Source organism: Hemibagrus wyckioides, linkage group LG01 (assembly GCF_019097595.1).
Source record: "Hemibagrus wyckioides isolate EC202008001 linkage group LG01, SWU_Hwy_1.0, whole genome shotgun sequence".
In the NCBI taxonomy this organism is placed as follows: domain Eukaryota; kingdom Metazoa; phylum Chordata; class Actinopteri; order Siluriformes; family Bagridae; genus Hemibagrus; species Hemibagrus wyckioides.
The window spans coordinates 12,449,390-12,469,179 of record NC_080710.1 but is presented as its reverse complement, the minus strand read 5'-3'; the positions used below and the strand labels follow the sequence as shown (position 1 = coordinate 12,469,179).

The following is a 19,790-nucleotide window of genomic DNA, read 5'->3' as shown; positions in this document are numbered from 1 at the left end:
TGATACTTGAGCTCTGTCCTCTGCTTTTCTGCTTGTAGGTCCCAATAGCGTGCCCCTGTTTAAAGCGGATGGAGAACTCTCAGAGCTCTGCAGTAAACTCCTGCTGTACTACACACCTCAGGTAGGAACAGCCCCATTTCTTCACTACTGACCTCGTTGCTAACAAAGAGAGCTTGTCACACCATGCATATATGGCTTGTGCATGCATACAGCACCTGCTATTATATTGTATCTGAAAATATATATGATGAAGATCAACAGCCGTTCACTCTGTGAAATGGATTATTTTCCTATAACAATGCATTTAAAAATGTTTTATTCCTATTATGCCACAGTCCTGTAATTCCCTCACCAGTTTTCTTTTCTCTTAAAGTCAAAAAGGCAAAAAAGCACCGCTTGTCTTGTAACTAAGAAACAGGAAAGTGCTGAAAACCTACTGAATGTTTCCCAAGACTTCAACAGAGGCCTTTTTTTTTTTTTTTAAAGAAACCATATGATTTGACAGGAAATTAGCTGTTACTTTAAAAACGTATGAACTAAACGTGTGCACTTTACGTCTTGTGTTGCTTCTGTGTTAAGATCTAGTCCTCACTGTTGTGTCTCTCCTTGTTTTGTGTCTGTTGTGACAACAAATTCCCCTTAGGGATTAATAAAGTACTCTCTAGTCTACTCCACTCTAAATTAAGCACATTAATATAAACCTGCAATTTCCCTGTAAGCGCTAGTCTTATTAATAATTAATCAGCAACATATTACCAGTCAAATTTAAAATATTCTGCAGCACTCTGGTGTGAAGCACTGTTTCAAAATGTTTTTTGCTCTGTTATGTGTTTTGTGTCTTGCAGGCCTTTAAAAACCAGATCTGTCTAGATCTATCTCCTAACCATATGTATGACGGCAGACTAACCGGACACAGGGTTATCAACTGGGACATCAAGGTTCAAACGCTTTACTGTTCACATGGCAACATTCAGGAGTCTGCGTAGTGATTTGTCAGCTTTAAGCAAAACACTGGACAAGAGGATGTACATCATGTATTCTCACATTTCCCTAACCCTGCCCCTGGTTGTGTTTGTGTAGGATGTGCTGAACTGTGTGGGTGGAATGGGGGCACTGCTGCCCCTGCTCGAGCAGGTCTGTGTACTGGAGCAGGGTGAGACTGCTGGGCAGGAGACCTCTGACCTACTGGGACCAGATCTGACCTCTTCCAGGGGTCCAGCAGGCATGCTGCTCCCTCTGGGAAAATCCTGTGGTTAGTAATTTTGCAGAATTTAGGTGGATCTGGATTTATAGAGAAAAGGAAATAAAAAATAAATATATAAATAAAAACCTTAGGAATGCTTAGTTCAGTGTTCAGCGTTTTCAAGGGTACAAGAGTTAGCAACTCTAGAAATCATTTCTAGAATCACTAAACAGTGCAAATCTCTAACAGTTCATTTACACAGTGAGTCACTGTTTTAAATTTGACAAATAGACCATCCCTACACATTCAGTAGCACTTTCTGAAAGCATAATATTCATCCCTGTGCTATTTTATGAGCTTTAAATGTAAATGATATGATATACAATTTTGTTCCAACCATTTTTCTCCGTCCTTCACTCCGTCAGAGGGCCGCTTGGAAAGAAACAGCGTTGCCGCATTCCTCCTTATGGTTAGGAACATGCTGCGCAATCACCCAGTCAATCAAGAGAGTCTTCTTCAGTGCCATGGGCCGCCCATTATAGGAGCCATGCTCAGCAAGGTAGCACACACTCCCACTACAATATAGCGAAAAATGTTATCACTGCAGGTAAAGACATTTTCTCAGTGTGTAGCATGCAGTTAGTTATACCCCAGAACTGTTCAGTTCGTGATTCGGATTCTGAATAGAAAGTGTTCATTGATTTTCTGTAACAGCATGGCTGCAGCAGCTGACAGTACTCGTTTTTGTAATAGCAGACACCTCATATATTATTTTAACCTAATAATAAAAACATGCTGTTTTAAAAAACAAACATGTCTATCTTCAGTGTTGAAGCTTTGTGCAAGGAGATAACAGTTAGTAAAAAATAAAGGTTTCTCAGACAGAGAGCACCCAAGGTAGTTTTAGGACTGCACACATCTCTGCATGTGTACTTGTATGCATACTCTGTGACAGATGTTGTGCATCAGGTGGTGTTAAGGAAAGGTCTGTGGCTTTAGTACGACTCATGTTCAATGATGTCTTAAAAGCTTGCTTCTGCCATCACGTCACCATGCCACAACAAACAGGTTTCATTTTCTGCTAGACTCACATGTATTACTATTGCTTTGTTTCGGTCTTCCTCTCACTGTCTCTCTCTGTTAGGTGCCCAGCACTATGATGGATATGAGTGTGTTGATGGCATGCCAGCTGCTGCTGGAGCAGGTCTCCAGCGAGGGCAACAGCACTCTGCTGTCTCAGCTCTACCAGCACCTCCTGCTTGATTTCCGCATCTGGAGCCACTGTCACTTTGCAGTCTGCCTCGGTAAATGCTGACGTTCCGGAATGTTCCACTAATGACTCTGTTCTGGGAATGATTTACCATGACACAGTACCCAGAAAAGCTCCTAAATAGTCATATTGATATTTGACTTCTGTAGATATTAGTTTTGATGAGCATAAAACCTCAAAAGCTGATTTGAAGTGTTAAGCAGAAGGCCATGAGCTATAAAGTTTTGCTGTGTGTGTGTGTGTTTGTAGGTCATGTGCAGTATTTGTCGTCTGTCTTGAAGGAGGGCAAACAGAGAACACGCAGGAAGTATGGGGTTCAGTACATCCTGGACTCTATTCGTGCACACTACAGGTAATAACAGCAAATATAAGACAGCACTGTTACAAATGATAGACTGTACAAGAGGATTGACAAAGTGTTCGTTTGTGTGTGTGTGTGTGTGTGTGTGTGTCTGTGTGCATGTGCGTGTGCGTGTGTGTGTGTGTGTGTGTGTGTGTGTAGTGTGGAGAAGGATGGCAGTGCTCTGTCAGATGAGAGGAAGACAGTACAGACATCACTCTTTGAGCTACTGAAAGATTTCCTGCTGAAGTCTCCCACTACAAAGGAGCTGCACAGTATTCTGGCCTACAGTGTAGTAGTGCAGGACCAGCAGCAGGTAACACACTGACTCTGATTCTGTTTCTGACTTTGACTCTTGACTCTGATTCTGACTCTTGACTTTAATTCTGACTCTTGACTCTGATTCTGACTCTTTCTGATTCTTGACTCTGATTCTGACTCTTGATTCTGATTCTGACTCTTGACTCTGATTCTGTCTCTGTTTCTGTCTCTGACTCTGATTCCTCCTCATCTCTTTTCTTTCTCAAGCTTTACTTAAATCTATTCCAGGCTGTTCTGTTCTTGTTGTGTTCTGTTCCATTGTATTCAATTCTCTTTCATTTTGTGTTGTTCTGCCCTATTCGATTCTACTGCACTCAGTTATATTCTATTACCTTCACTTATATTCTATTCTGCTCTATTGTACTCTATTCAAATCTGTTATATTCTATAAATTTTTACTCATTTCTGTTTAATTCTAATCTTGTCTTTTGTGTTCTGTTTGGTTTTATTTTATTCAGTTTTTTTCTGTCCAATTCTGTCATGTTCTGTTTTATCTATTCTATAAATTTCCATTAATTTCTTTTCTTTTTTTTTTAGTTCTGTCTGTTTTGTTGTATTTCATTCTATTCTACTCTTTGGTATTTTATTCTAATCTGTTCTATTCATTTCTATTCTAATCCATTTATTTTCATTCACTTTCATTCAATTATTTTTATTCTGTTCTGTTGTAAGCTTTTCTTCTAAGCTAACCCATTTAGGTTCATTCTGTTCTATTCTATTCATGTGTTTTATATACAGATATATAATATATATTATTATATTAATATTAATATTTATATATTCTTACTCCCTTTGCACTTTCTCGGAAGCTACGTGGTGCAGATGCGTCATGGTGCAGACAGAGTTTATTTATTTATACCATTTATATCTTTCTCTCTCTCTCCTCTCTCTCTCTGTCTCTCTCACACTCTTAACCACTTCAGTTTGTTAGCCACAAAACATACTGTTTCTTTAATTATAAAAGTTGCTCTCTCTCTCTCTCTCTCTCTCTCTCTCTCTCTCTCTCTCTCTCTGACTCCACACAGGCGATCATGCTGTTGGATGTTTTGTATACCGTTTTGAGGAGCAGTCCTCAGGCTCTGTCTGTGCTGCCGGAGTGGGGGGTGGAGCAGCTCTACTGTCTGCTACTGAAGCCCAGCTTTAATGATGACGCACGTGAACGAGTGTTCAGAGTGAGCAAATCCAACTCTTTGCCTCTTTCTACATCCAGTCTCTGTATATCCAACACTGCATATTGATTCTCCATGCTGTTCTGCAGATCATGTATAAAGTGCTGAAAAGTGAGCGAGTCCCAGAGCGCAACAAACAGCGGGTCAAGCTGAGAGAACCCAGCTACCTAGGCCTGGTCTGCTTCCTGGAGGAGGTCCCAGTCACAATGACAATCATCCGCTGCTTGTATGAGCAGGTGCTGGCTACAGGTAAACAGCTGGTGAAGCAGTGGGACAGCAGAGAGTACGACATGCTTATGAACTTCTGGCTCACATGTAGGTCTGTGTGTGTGTGTTTGTGTGTGTTGTGTGCTGTAGATCCCTCACCCAGCTTCAGAGATCTTTTGGCAGTTGTGTACCTGTCCCACCGGGCTGATCTCACTGTCCGACTGGATATATGTCGCAAGGTAAGTGGCTACCAGGAAGAAAGGAATAGGAATCTTACTTGGGGTCACTGATTGTGTTTGATGCCATGTGGCAAGAAATGACAAAATTAATGGCAGTTATTGATTTAATATAGCAAATCCTGAGTAGGTCATTGTATATTAATTAACTGTCTCAGACATTGGTTATTTTATCTGAACGTTTTAAAGGAATACTACATCATGTTGTCAACCTTATCTCCCCTATCTGTAGAGTCTAAGTAATTACCCTGGATTAGTATTTTGGCATGATTCTCTGTCCTGAAGAAAGAATGTTTAGTCAAAACAGCCATTCGTCAGGAAACCGATCATAGAGGTATCACCTCCCAGCGTTTAGTGCAGCTCTCACAGCCACAAGCACTCCAGTCATGTTTTGTTTTGAGATCTTGTGATTTGCCTGTGTTTTGGTTCTAGTCCTGTCTCCTCCCTGTCCGGTCATTGGTATGTTTCCCAATTGTGTCCAGGTATTCACTTTCAAGCTTGTAATCAGTTTGTCTGTTTAAACCTAGCTGTTTCTATCTGTTTCAACAGATGGTTAAGTCTGAGGCTCGTTTTTGTTCTGTGTTCCTGGTATTCATTTTTTCTTTGCCAAGGGATTACCCGTGTTTAAGGTTGTCCGTTTGTTCTCTGGCCCCCACCTGGAATGTTAAGACTGATTTGCTTTATTAAACATCACACGCTTGCCTCCTGGGGCTAAGGAGCCATGTTTACTTTGTTGGGGCTAAGGAGCCATATGTTTACTTTGAGCTACATGGTTAATGCAGAAGCACAAACTTTTCCCTCAGAAAAAGCAGTCCCATTTTTGAAATTCTGAATTATACAGAATCATGATATCTACAGTGCATGAGTTTTTCATGTATGTTTATTACATTACATGAATGCATTTTACTCTTCTACAAGTTCCCAGGTTTCAATTACACATGTTTTCTAGCCCTTGCACAGTACAAAGAAATTGTGCAAAGCATCAGAATTCATGTCCATGGTAATCATAAATACAAAAAATGCATTAAATAGAGATTTGGTTCTAAAATGCTGGAGTATTCCTTTAAAAAATAACGAATGTATGAATATAGCGTAAGCTTAGAGATATTGGTGATGACAGTATGACCTGATGTATCTGAATCCGCCTGCAGCTATTCTACTTGATCTACTCCAACGAGGACTACGTTAAGCAGTTGGCCCGGCAACCTGGCTGGCAAGACATTCTCACTAAACTCTACGTCAAAGAGTCTTATGAGTCTCGTACTACCAGTGTATCCAGCCCTCACACCTCCCTGGAGCCTATACCCTCCAGACACCTGCTCCGAAGGGATGACAGTGTGGACGGCCCTCGCTCTGACCTCTTCATCCCCTACAGCTCCCAGCATGAGGAGGCAGAGGAAGATGAGGATGATGAAGAGGAAGAAGCTTCTCGGGACATTACAGACGGTTTTATGGGATTGTCTCAGTCTCCGCCTGTAGAAGGTCAACTGAAAAGCTTCAGTGACTCGATGAACTTCAAATCTTTCGACTCGGTGGAACAGGGCAGCCGCTCGTCATCCCTGTCCAACACAGTGGACGTCCCATCCACACAGCTGCTGGAGGAAGTGGACGAGAGTCTCTATCAGCCGATGTCACCTCTAGGTACATCACCCGATCTAGAGCTGGGAGGGCAAAGAGGACCTCAGACTCCAGACACACCGTCGTCTATAGAATATAACAAGCCCTTTCTTGGGCTCAGAGCACGCAAGAGTTCCAGCTTGTCTAATGTGCTGGATGACGCCAGCTACTGCAATGAGCCTCCAACCTCAGACTCCATCTCCAACAACTCCAACCCACAGGTACCGACTCCTACAGCCAAAGTGATATCTTATCATATAAATTGGGTTTTTAGGATACAGCATTGTTGGGTTGAGTCTGCTTTTTACAAATCAGTTAACCAGGTCAGGTTGATTTCCTTAACCATTTTCATTTGGCTTGTAGCTGCGATTAAACATAACTATTATCATAATGCATCTCCTGGTCCATAGAATGTCCATATTATTGCTCCATGCTAGTCAGCTAGTCAGGATAGTAATATCTCCATAGATGAAATGTTAATTAGCAGCTAGCTAATGCTTTGTCATGCACAGAACAATCACATATTAGAAACTTTATTAGAAGTAGGCTAATAGTAATAAACATGTTTCCCTTAGTCTGTATTAATGCATGTTATTTGCAAACTCGTTCACATTACGTTCTTATGTTATTATGGTGCTACTTTTAAACTTAATCAATTTCCAGACAGCAGAAATTTCAGCAACAAACATGCTGGAGTTTTCCTTGTGCTTAAACATTCAACACTTTTTGCCTCTATATCTCTCTTCAGCAGGCCCCAGAGGAGGAGTTGTGCAACTTGCTGACTAACATTGTGTTCCGAGTGCTGTGGACTGGCACAGAAGGCACGGAGGATGCAGTGTGGCGAGAGAGAGGGCAGGTTTTCTCAGCCCTCACCAAACTGGGCTCTTCCTGGCAGCTTGTGCGGCACCCGGATGATATCAAGCGCAAGTAAGAAACACATTTATTTCACTGGAATACCGCTGGCATGTGTTCTTTGAGCAAATGCCTGAAATCCTCTGAAAAGATTTGAAATACCAATAACAGGGTCGCTCAAACATCTGACTGATGAGAAACATCTGTTGCTTGATCTCTACAACTAGTCATACACATCATCTGTTGCAGCTGGAAGGTTGGATAAAGCAGTAAGGCCTCCAGGTCTCCTCTATTTGGCCAAATAACCTTGATGTTTCATTTAGACAGTCTGAATAAATGCATGTCGTTTTTAGTATTATTTATTTATTTTCACTTGTAATGTGCACAATAATGTGCCTGTTTATCTGGTTAAGTTGATGTGGTAATTTTATCATAATGATAAAAAAAATATTATGTTATATTATCGTTATGTTTCTAATGTTGGCTTGGTTTTTGTTATTACTTACATTATAGTAGATATAAAAGTTATTCTCTCTCTCTCTCACCCCCCCTCTCCTTCTTGTGCATGTAATGAGACAAGAAAATGCAGCTCATCATGTTGCTGAGAAACAAAGCACAAATTACATTCCCTTGTCAGAAAACTTTATCTCTTTAAATCCGTTTATGCATTGCATCTGCCTGTAAGACTGCGTGTAAGACGTTACTATAGAAACGATAGTGCTGTGGTGTAAAAAAAAAAAAAAAAAAAAAGAGACATTACATAAGATTGCTTTAATGGTTATTGATTCATTTACACCTTCTGTATATTGACTCTATGTTCGCATTTCAGTCTTTTGGAGATGATGCTGGAGTCGTCTCTTTCCGACCTGCGGGACTCTCAGGGCTTGTCTCTGCCTTATATTCCCTCCTTGCTCCGCCTCCTCAGACTGCTACAGGATTTCCTGTTTGCAGAAGGCACTGACAATCAAACACTGTGGAGCGAAAAGGTTATGGATATGCATATAAGCGTCCCACTATTTTCCGTCTGTCATACTTATGCATGATAAGGAATTTTCATATCAATTGTAGAAACTCATCATTTGTCTTTGTCAGATCTGGTTTAATTTCAAAACTTCAAATAAAAAGATCTGAGCAGAAACATAATGTGAGCACAGTATATTATAGCTTCACACATTTATTATGCACTTGCACACACTTGTTTAATGTAACTTCCTGTTATTGCACTTGATAGTGCACATTTCTTTGACCATGAACTCTTAATGAGTTGTGTGTCTCCTCTGGTCTGCAAGCATGCTCACTGTGGTGTGTGTGTGTGTGTTTTCAGATCTTTGAAGGAGTGGTGAATCTGCTCGACAGGCTGCAGGCGTGGCATACCACTTCTGCAACAGCCGGCGCAACAGAGCTCAAACGGATGGCTCAGATTGGCTTGTGGATCATAACAGGATACATACAGCAGCAGAACTCGCAGGTATACGCATAACACACGCTCATACACACAAGCCCTGAATCACTGCGAACAAGCAGTGAAGCAGCTTGTGCAGCTTTCTCAAGCAGCCTGAAGTAGCTGCTTGCATTTGACCTTTGGAAAGAAGATTTGTTTTTGCAGGACGAGTGGAGAGCCATTAACAACTAAAAGCGGCGCATGTCAAACAAATGTTAATGTCAGCGTTCTGCCGCTCTGCCTTATCACAGAGGCATCAGCCTTCTTTCTGCAGCTGGAGATAAAAGGGTCGTGCAAACACACACACATGCACACACACAACTAATGATGTCTTCAATACCTACCTTCTTTACCAACCCTTTATTCACATGGGTTACTTCAAGTCATTTCACAGAGCTGAATATATATGCTCGGTTTATTCATAAGTACAGAATAAACTTGTGTCAAGAGCTGACATTAAACTTCAGCTATTTCCTGTTATTATAACCCATGTTTTAACCAGACTTTCAGTTGTTTTCCATTTATAACAGTAGAACTTTTTCTTCTTTTTTTTATAAAGTAGAACTTTTTCCAGATGGATGGTGATATTTAACATTATTTCTTTCACTGACCATCTCAGTAACAAAAACTGTCTTTGTTTTTCTTTTTCTTTTAATAATAATGTGGTATATTTCAAACCTTTTTTCTTATGTCAAAATAATGGGAACAGGGCAAAAAATTTGTAACAAAAAATCCAAAACATTATTAAATACTCGGGCTAAAAACAGGTCAACATGAGTAAACAGAATCACAAGGGCTAGGCAAATGCAATGGTTAGAAAAACAAACAGTTCAAAAACTGGAAAATCACAGACGCAATTAAACGGGCTTAGTAACATCACAGACCAATGGATCAGAACGTATACCTTGCAACAAGGAACTGAAACCAAGCATGTATAATGGAACACGTGTGAACATTATCAGAAGGCTGGGGACTATGACTGTGGGTGTGCTGATGGATGCTGGGAATTGGAGTCCATTGCAGCCATGTTTGTTTTCGACGGTGAAATAGAACCTGCGATGTGATAGTACATCTTTAATAACTTTCAAACAACAATCTAAACAAGCTAATAGTACTGAATACCAAGGCAGTGGCATTTAGGGAGAACTACCAGGATATAATACTGGATGGAAATGATTATAATGTGGCATTTATTGCTATTTATCAAGGTCATTATTGAGTGGTGTGATTGAAAAGAGCTTTAAAAAAAATTTTAATTAAGTCACATCATCAGTTAATTTAAGAAACGGAAAAGGCATTCTTAAAGGAAAGAATATATAATATCTAATAATATAAATGTGCAAAAGTTTGGAAGACATTTTTCTTGTGGAGACTTTTGGGACAATTGACACACACCTCCCAAAATGCCTGGAATGGGCTTAATGAAATAAAACTATCCAGGATTTATGTTTCTGTAGTTACTCAAAGTGATAGATACAATTTCAATTCAGAAGGTGAACAGAGGTCATAATAACAAATTATTCATAAGGACGTGTGCCTGGGTTCATTAACGTGCATGTTTTTGCTGTAGACTGTATATTAGTGCAGCACAAGAGGCATCCAAAATGACTGAAAATTCATAGAATAAAATAATCTATGAATCTAATGGAGGAAGTACCTTGTAAACCATCTCTGGCTCATAGGAAACAAACAATATATGGCACAAAGTATGTGGACACCTGACCATCACCCATATGTGCTAACTGACCATCCCATTGCTATTTAAATAACCTTCACTCTTCTGGGTAGGCTTGATGGTAGGTTTTAAAGTGTGGCTTTGGAGATGTGCACATTCAGCCACAAGAGCATTAGAGAGGTCAGGCAGTGATGTCAAGTGAGAAGACTTGACATTCCAGTTCATCCTGAAGGTGTTCAGTTTCAGGGGTTGAGGTCAGGTGTAGACATTCGAGTACTTCCACTGTAACCTTTCCACACCATGTCTTCATGGAACAGGTTTGAGACTCTTAGTTTCAGTAAAGAGGAACTGTAATGCTATACCATGTTTTACAATTGTGTGATTCCACAACAGTTTGGATAAGAAGTACATACAGGTCAGATGGTCAGGTATAATCTGAGATCCTTATGCTATATTTGTAGACTCAAACCCAGACAAAAGAAGGAAGCAGTATGTGCAGAGTTAAAGTGACATAATGGGAGATATTGCAGATTCAGTGCAAAAATTATTAACATAAAATGGAAAGGTAATGCACATACAGTACAAGGATATTCAGAGACAGAGTGTACATCAGTACAGTACAGTAAGTGATATGATCAGTGAAGATGATAAGTAAAGAGCAGTGCATTGTACATACGTGAGGGCAATTCATGAATGTTTATTCTGCACTGTTTGTTTACACAGGTGGGTGAGATGGCGTGTGTAAAGCTGCACAGTCTGCTGCAGAAGGTGCTGTGTCTGTCATGGGAGGAGGTGTGTTTCCTGTTGGGTCGTCTGGGAGCAACTCTGTGGCCTGCAGAAGGCATGTCTCTGATGCTTGGTACAGCAGGTATAGAGGCAGTGTTGAGGCCTCTGGTGCCGGTGGTGCGCACACTCCTGGACCAGCACGCTGACCCCACCAAACTGCAGCAGCTTCTGCCCAACCTGCCCCCCACCAACGGCAGCGCCACCTTCGCCCAGGATCTGCTGTCCTACTGCAACACAGTCGAGTGGCAGCTCTTCTACTGCAATCATGTGAGTATAGAGACTAATACGATCTCAGTAATGCATTAAAAGGCAATTACATTCAGCATTACAGGGTGTAGAATCTAAAAATATCAAATTTCTGGATGAAACACATATCCAAGCAGGACAGAATAAAACAAGACAGTGCATGCTGGTATTGGAAAATAATCAACATTGGGTGTTAATCAAAGCTGATTATTTTCCAATATCATCATGACTCAAAGTATTTTTTTTCCTGTTACGCCACAATAATATGCCATCAGTTATAAATCCTTCACATATTAATGAACGTGTTTTCCCACAGTTTTTTGTTATGTTTTTGGTGTCCATGTTAGTTCTGTGTATACAAGCCTTACTTTTATCTCTCTTGAAGTTGGATATATTGAAGGATATAATGCAGCATGTCAAGCATGTGTTTCTGTGAAGCCCTCTGTCCTGAGCGGTTTCCTGTGGAATAAATTTTTCCTTACGGAAATCTTCACCACATGAACTACTACAAGTTACAACATAACATTTGGTCCTTCAATTATTATTAACTTTAGAACATATAGGTGATCTGCCAGGTGCCTGTCAATAACTGTTAGTGTAGAAATGATAACGTTTTAATATAGTAAAGCACAGTCAGAAAGAAACTATTAATTAATAAAATTATTAATAATTATTGACACAGCATTAGTGTACAGCCATTTTGACCCCTAATAATAATAATATATATAAAAAATAAATAATAATAATAATTATTATTATTATTATTATTATTATTATTATTATTATTATTATTATTATATGGGATCAAAATGGCCGTACACTAATGCTGTGTCAGTTTATTTTGTTTGTTTTAATAAACATTTCATACATATTATTTTCGAGTTTATCTTTGCGATTAGCCTCAATCCTAAATTGTCTTCAGGTCTCTACATCTCTACATTTGCTAATGAAGCAAAGTAATGACCTGCCTGATTTAATTGGGTAAATCATTCACACAGTGGCAGCATGTTTGTTTTAAGAGTAGGATACTGATTCTGATCCTGTCTGCGATATGAGTCCATATTTAGACCAGTTCATGATGAAAGCAGTCTGCATTGCCAAAGCAAGGCAGAAAGGAAGGTGTGATTTATTTGCAGCATCTCCCAGCTGCAAAATAAATCTTGGATGTAGATTAAACAGATGTCTACCTCGTTGGCTCTGGAGAAACTTTATGGAGCAGAATATGACAACACAGTCATTAATCTGCTCGGATTGTATATACAAATCATACACTACATTAGCATGCCTGAATGTATGTGTGTGTGTGTGTGTGTGTGTGTGTGGCACAGATATATCAGGTTATGTTCAGCTTTGTATTTGTGTATGTACACCATGTATGTCCATATGTTCTACTGTATCCCTGAAAGCAGATTTAAATGAATTGTAAGCTAATCTCTGTTTTATTTACTTTTCCAGGTGAGACCCACCATGCAGCAATATGAGCTGGACACTTTTGGGAAAAGCCACGACTTACTGTCCAATTTTTGGAACTCGTGTTTTGATGACTTGATGAGCACTGCTGAAAAGAAGAGCAAGGACAAAGCAGATTGCAAAGCCAAGTTTCAGGTCTGTATCTAGTCATCTCCTGTCAGAAGTAAAAAAAAGACACACAAAATGATGTTGATTTTTGAAGGAAGGAGATTGGAGAACCATCCTGTTTTATCTATTGCTCAGTGGTCAGTGTGTGTGTCTGTGTGTGTCTGTGTGTGTCTGTGTGTGTCTGTGTGTGTGTGTGTGTGTTTTCAGGAGTTGATTGTAGACCCATACCTGAGGCGTGTACGCATTGAGAACAGTCGCTATGTGAGTGGACAGAAGCTAAATAACAGCCAGCAGGTGGTGGTGTGGAAGCACTGGAAATCCTGGCGCAGGCTGCTCACCAGTGAAAGAAGAGCTTGGGCAAACAGGTATATGTGTGTGTGTGTGTGTGTGTGTGTGTGTGTGTGTGTGTGTGTGTGTGTGCATCCATCCAGGGTCCTGCAAGACGTGAGAGCTGATTTTGAATCAGTGCTTCAGTAACACATAAACATATTGTGACAGTAAAGTAATAATAATAATAATAATAATAATAATAATAATAATAATAATAATAATAATAAATGTTTTATAAATAAATACTCTACTGTTGTTTGTAGATGTAAGCTGTACAAAATGTCTGGTATTCATTCCATTAAAAGGTCACATTGGATTAACTGTGATGTGTTTATGTTTTAGGGATCAACCAGAGGTGAAGTGGAAGCTGTCTAGTGCAGAGACGTACTCCAAGATGCGTTTAAAGCTTGTGCCCAACTACAACTTCGACTCTCACAGCGAGGCCAGCGCTCTCCGGGATAACATGGGTGTGTTTCACAGTATTTAGTGCACACATAGATACACAACTACACACATATATCAGGTTTATGAACTGCAGATTCATTACCACAAATCACATGCTTACATGTTTAGCTTGTCTGGATGGATGGATGGATGGATGGATGGATGGATGGATTCTTTAAAAATAAAGAATTTAAACATTTTCTACATTAAATAAAACTTGGATAAAGAGCACAACATCACTAAGTAGTCAATAGTTGTGCACTTTTTATTTATCCCTATAAGCTTATTAAATGTGCATTTTTAGTTTCAGAAATAAACTGTGATTGTTGACGTGATGCGGAACCTGAAGTTTGCATTCTCGGTTCTTTGTAGGAGCCGAGAGCCCTCGCAGTTCCGCCGAGCCCCTCCCACTGGCTGTAGCTAAGGAAGCGAAAGTGAGTGACATGGAAGATGACCAACTGGAGGAAGAAGACCTTCTCTTGTTGAACAGCCAGTAAGCAGCCTCACCCACACACAGTATCCATATAAATGTACTCAAAATAGAAAAAAAAAATGCACATGTGCTAGAAAAAAAACAAAGCAGTGTCAAAGTTCAAAACAGCTGTGGGTGTGAGTGTCAGAGATGACTGTGTGTGTGTGTGTGTGTGTCAGGGCGGAGGAGGTAGAAGAAGAGAGCCAAAAGGAGAAGCTCGTACTCTCTGAGGACTGTGAGCTCATCACTATAGAGGCTGTGGTAATGGGTCGTCTCGAGGTTACAACACACCACATCTACTTCTTTGATGCCAGCAGTGAGAAGGAAGAGACAGAGGAAGGTATGACTGTAAAGTAGATGTACAATAGACATATACATAGAGGGTATCTACATACAAGGTACTCAGGGGTGTGTAAACTTTTTTTTCTTTAGCGGCTCAATTATGTCACACATTTAGCTGTTTATACCAGGCTAGTAATCTAACAGTTAAGTAGTAACCAAGCCCAATCACTACTGTATTTTATATCTGTTTTGTTTTAACTTTTTCCTACATTAAAAAAAATAATAATAAATCTCTACTTTCTACTCACTGTATTTCTCTATAAAATGTCAGGTGAATTATTAGCATCAGACAGCTTCAAGGACCTAAATTCAGGAAAAAAATCTAAACTTTAACAGATGCCCAGAAATGTAATGAAACTGATTATAGCTACCTTGAACAGCAAAAAGAAATAAACCTTAGACACCAAACCCCTTAGAAACCAAGTCTTAGTTGATGCATCAGTGAAAAATTTTGTGCACTTTCTCCTTTGTTGAATCAGCCACATGAGACAAAAAGGCTACAACACATAATAATCTGTTTGAGCTTTAATGTTGTTTATATGTGTGCTGGTGCAGGGATTGGCTTTGATTTTAAGCGGCCGCTGAGTCAGCTGAGAGAGGTCCATCTGAGACGCTATAACCTGCGCCGCTCGGCCCTCGAGCTCTTCTTTATCGACCAGGCTCACTACTTCATCAACTTCAGGAAGAAGGTGAACTCAGACTAAGAGTCCTCATTAGCGCTGGTGTTACACATCCTGTACGAGGGACACTCCTGAATGATTTGTCTACGCTTTTTTAAGCATGTGTGTAAATGGATGCTTTTTGTCAACCCCAGGTGAGGAACAAAGTCTACTCTAGGATTCTGGGTCTCAGGCCGCCGAATCTGTTTTACTTTGGTTCCCGCTCTCCTCAGGAACTCCTCAAAGCCTCCAATCTCACTCAGGTATTATTCTAAGTGAAACATTTTCTGTTCATCTCATATACTTCACTTTTAAGAGTTTAGGAATGTCTTCAGTCTTTCATTTCATTGTGAATCTGTTGTCCTGGCTTTGTACAGATATTTATTGTGCTTGTGTGTCTGTCCTGCAGAAATGGGTGTGCAGAGAGATCTCAAACTTTGAGTATCTCATGCAGCTCAATACCATTGCTGGTCGCACCTACAACGATCTGTCGCAGTACCCTGTGGTAAAACTCCACTTCTTTTACTTTCTCATATGTCTTTCAATCTTTAACTGGTGTTTTAAAGAGTTTGCTTTACTTTATGTGGACCTGCTGTGTGTGTGTGTGTGTGTGTCTGTTTCAGTTCCCTTGGGTGCTATGTGACTACACATCCGATAAACTGGACTTAGAAGATCCGGCTGTGTTCAGAGATTTGTCTAAGCCCATCGGAGTGGTGAACCCTCGCCATGCCCAGGATGTCCGAGAGAAGTGAGCTACCTTGTCTTTATTGTACATCACCTACACCTGATCTTTAAAACCAGGCCACTTAAGTCACAGTAGAATTTGGATCGGCTCGAGTACAAAATCAAACAAAAATTTATGCTGATTTGTTCAGCAAGGAGTAACCTTTAAAATAAAGTTCTTTATTCAGTTATTCATCCAAAGCCAAATTATTGAGTAACTACTATGTCTTATTCAGTAATGAAATTAACTGGAAAATAAAATGCAGTGGAACCTCGGCATACAAATTTAATTCGTTCTGGAGGCGAGTTCTTAAGGTGAAAATTTGTATTGTGAAACCCATAAGAAATAATGTAAATACAGATTATCCGTTCCAGCCACCCAAAAATATTACCAATATCACCAATATGCAGCGTATGTAAACTGTATGGCTGCTTACGAAGAACTGACCCAAGCCAAGCATTCCATGTCAAGGGTCCTCACAGGAAGTCGTGCCACCAAGCTTGGGCTAAAAAATAGAACAGACCACCCACGCCACCAATCTGTCAACAAACAAACACCCGAAAAATCATGATGAATGCATGCCGAAGGCAACGTTGGTATCGTGGGTTGACACTTTCGAAACAGCTTTCGCTGACTTTCCACTAATGCAAACAAGTTCTGAACAGCCCCCAGATGTACAGGCAACTTAGCCAGCGGTTGGTTTGGTTTGTTCGTATATTGAAAATGCTTCATATTCTTAAGGCGAAAATCCGTAAGGGGGGGGCATTCATGTGCTGAGGTTCCACTGTATATGCATTCAGAAAAGAATGTAAGTCTGGACCTGCTAATGGCTGCTAGGAATTAAAGGAGTTCATCTGAATGTAATGTTTTATGTGTAATGTGTGTGTGTGTGTGTGTATGTGCAGGTACGAGAGCTTTGAAGACCCTACAGGTACTGTTGATAAGTTCCACTACGGCACACACTACTCCAACGCAGCGGGCGTCATGCACTACATGATCCGCATGGAGCCTTTCACCAGACTGCACATCCAGCTGCAGAGCGGCAAGTAGGGTCACACTTCACACTGATCACACACTTAACACACGACACAGACAGAAAGCATCCATGACTGTAGGCATGATGGACATGTACCCAGGTCATGTGACATCCAGGGGCATTTATAGGGCATTTATAGTCCAGTGCCAGTTCAACACAACACTGACAGTGACATACCACTTTTTTCTTTACTAACACCAAAACTTTGAGGATCAAACCAGATACTGACACACTTCAGGTATTTATTTATCTTTTTTTATCTCTAAAACTAGACAAATTAAAAATAAATAAATAAATTTGAAACACATTAGCAGCAGCTTTTTTCCCATTTAAAATAAGAAAATTAATTCCAACAAAATAAATGTCAGTATTTATTTGTTATACTAACTGACTTGCTTATTTTTCTCCAATATCTGAATTCACCTTTTTTTTTGTTGTTGTTTTTATTTACCATTACTGACCTAATATCGAACTCGGCTATCAAATCATCTTTACTTATTTAGAAGAGGATATTTTGCGCTTTTAATGAGACCAGGGCTAAAAAATTGACAACCGTATCTAAAAAAAAGTATGATCAGATGATCTGAGAGGATATTGTCATTATGTAGTGTTGATAAATAACCGAAACTCAAGACTTTATTAAAGAAAGTGCATTTAAGTTGCCAAAACTGTCATCTGTTGCATATATCAGCTCCTCAGAAATAAGTATTACATGAAACAATAAAAGATGCGTAAACAAATTACTGGTCAATAGTTTTCTTTAAAATGAATCTTTAGTTTTGAAGCTGAGGTTGAAGAGTACAGATAGTGTCACTCTTATTGTCCAGTAGATGGCAGTATTGCACATGATCGAGCTGTGAAGCTGTGTTCTCTTCACGTTACTCAGATCTGAGTTTATTTCATGGTGTGGCGAAAGGGTTAAACAAACAGTTATTCATTATCAAGGTCATACTGGATTAAATAAAAATACTCATGATAATGTTTCTTAGTGTATCTTCTATTACCGTGTGTACATGGAAGAAAAATTATTCTTTTAGACTATACATGTGTTCTTAAGTTTGCCTATGAATATATTTTTATTATTCATTTTAAAGCATCCTGATGCAGATTCTTGGGTTTGTGTGTGTGTGTGTGTGTGTGCAGATTCGACTGCGCAGATAGACAGTTCCACTCAGTAGCAGCAGCATGGCAGGCTCGTATGGAGAGCCCCGCTGATGTGAAAGAGCTCATCCCTGAGTTCTTCTACTTCCCAGAATTCCTGCAGAACATGAACGGTAGCTAGCAGGACACACCATTTCTCTTTATTCTATAATGACTTTCATATGGACTGTTTACCTCTTGCACATATCTCCTTATATCATATGGCATTTAAAAAAGATATATTTATTATAATGTGGTTTGGCTTCTAACCTGCATCAGGTTGTGCTTTTCCTTATGAATTTGTTCCTAATCCTCATGCAGAGCTGATTGTATCCTGGTCATCTTACTTTGTGTCTCTGCGTGTTATGTCCCAATGAGTTTCGTTTACTGATAGAGAGCATCTATGGCATTGCTTTCATTTTATTTTAACACTATTTGACTATTAAAAAATGTTTTAAAGCAAATGTAGTGAATGAATACACTGTATAGAATGTTTTCGGGGTTTTTTTTTTTCTTCTTGTAAAGCACTTTGAGCTGCTCCAGGAAAATATCTTTAAAATATTATAACTGTTTTGACATATATTTCATTCTACAGGGTTCAATTTGGGCTGTCTTCAGGTAAATCAGGAGTCAGTGAATGATGTAGTACTGCCACGCTGGGCTTCTTCTAGAGAAGACTTCATCAGAAAACACCGCCAAGCACTGGTAATTTGCACGTGCAGACGTGTATATTTATACCTGCGCACACACACATGCGCGCACACACACACACACACCTGCACATCAGCATGGACTCATACATATACAAACAGAAACCAGAGATTCTTGGGTTTAAGTAACATTCACACATGTTTACTGCATATTTGCACACACACACACACACATATATACACATTGTGGTTGTGTTTACAGGAGAGTGAGCATGTGTCTTCTCACCTGCATGAGTGGATTGATCTGATATTTGGCTATAAACAGCGAGGGCCAGAAGCTGTGGAGGCGCTCAATGTGTTCTACTACTGCACATATGAAGGTAAGACATTCAGTGCAGGTTAACTCCATAACTTACATTCACACATTTTAGTTTAGTTAAGTTGTCTTTATTTGTCACATATACATTACTGCATATCCCATCCTTGGGGGTTGGGGTCAGAGCCCACGGTCAGCCATGATGCAGCACCCCTGGAGCAGGGTGGGTTGGGGGCTTTGCTCAAGGGCCCAACGGTGGCAGCTTGTCGGTGCTGGGGGCTTAAAAACCAATCTTCCGGTCAATGACCCAGAGCCTTAACCACTTGAGCTACCACTGCCATAAACGAATGTATATGTATATGTATGTACCCTTTATTCAACATCGAACTGTACTCAATGGATGAACAAACCAGAACAAAAACAAAAATGAAGCATTATACAAATAACACAAATAGGTACATGGCAATGAGCTGTGGGATGGAGAAAGGTAAAGGTCATGCACAGGCAATAATAAACAAGTTTCACAAGACGTGAGATAAAGCAAACCTGAGAAACAAGCTGCACCTGCTATACCAACGTATACACCCTGTATATGGAACCGACACAGAATTTTTGACACAGTTTTTGTTGTTACTTGTTTTTTCAGGTGCAGTGGATCTGGATGCCATAGCCAATGAGACTGAACGCAAGGCTCTGGAGGGCATCATTAGTAACTTTGGGCAAACACCTTGTCAGCTTCTTAAGGTCGAACCTCAA

At 39.9% G+C, this 19,790-nt stretch overlaps 1 protein-coding gene across 8 annotated transcripts in view; it reads left to right on the top strand.

The window, feature by feature from the left end:
* nbeal2 (neurobeachin-like 2) overlaps positions 1-19,790 on the top strand; it is a 55,328-nt gene that overhangs the window by 27,878 nt on the left and 7,660 nt on the right. For 6 of the 8 annotated variants that reach the window (XM_058375036.1, XM_058374702.1, XM_058374864.1 and 3 more), the window contains 29 exons: positions 39-121; positions 846-938; positions 1,081-1,252; positions 1,609-1,742; positions 2,328-2,487; positions 2,703-2,805; positions 2,956-3,109; positions 4,140-4,286; positions 4,373-4,532; positions 4,641-4,729; positions 5,878-6,564; positions 7,092-7,270; positions 8,025-8,181; positions 8,520-8,663; positions 11,035-11,364; positions 12,799-12,948; positions 13,129-13,286; positions 13,594-13,718; positions 14,068-14,188; positions 14,347-14,507; positions 15,065-15,198; positions 15,324-15,431; positions 15,578-15,673; positions 15,792-15,916; positions 16,798-16,938; positions 18,072-18,202; positions 18,664-18,773; positions 18,981-19,098; positions 19,681-19,778. In XM_058375036.1, coding sequence (XP_058231019.1) covers positions 39-121; positions 846-938; positions 1,081-1,252; positions 1,609-1,742; positions 2,328-2,487; positions 2,703-2,805; positions 2,956-3,109; positions 4,140-4,286; positions 4,373-4,532; positions 4,641-4,729; positions 5,878-6,564; positions 7,092-7,270; positions 8,025-8,181; positions 8,520-8,663; positions 11,035-11,364; positions 12,799-12,948; positions 13,129-13,286; positions 13,594-13,718; positions 14,068-14,188; positions 14,347-14,507; positions 15,065-15,198; positions 15,324-15,431; positions 15,578-15,673; positions 15,792-15,916; positions 16,798-16,938; positions 18,072-18,202; positions 18,664-18,773; positions 18,981-19,098; positions 19,681-19,778 — 4,568 coding nt within the window. The remainder of the gene's footprint in view (positions 1-38; positions 122-845; positions 939-1,080; positions 1,253-1,608; positions 1,743-2,327; positions 2,488-2,702; positions 2,806-2,955; positions 3,110-4,139; positions 4,287-4,372; positions 4,533-4,640; positions 4,730-5,877; positions 6,565-7,091; positions 7,271-8,024; positions 8,182-8,519; positions 8,664-11,034; positions 11,365-12,798; positions 12,949-13,128; positions 13,287-13,593; positions 13,719-14,067; positions 14,189-14,346; positions 14,508-15,064; positions 15,199-15,323; positions 15,432-15,577; positions 15,674-15,791; positions 15,917-16,797; positions 16,939-18,071; positions 18,203-18,663; positions 18,774-18,980; positions 19,099-19,680; positions 19,779-19,790) is intronic. The other 2 variants (XM_058374945.1, XM_058374548.1) reach the window with 1 other exon arrangement.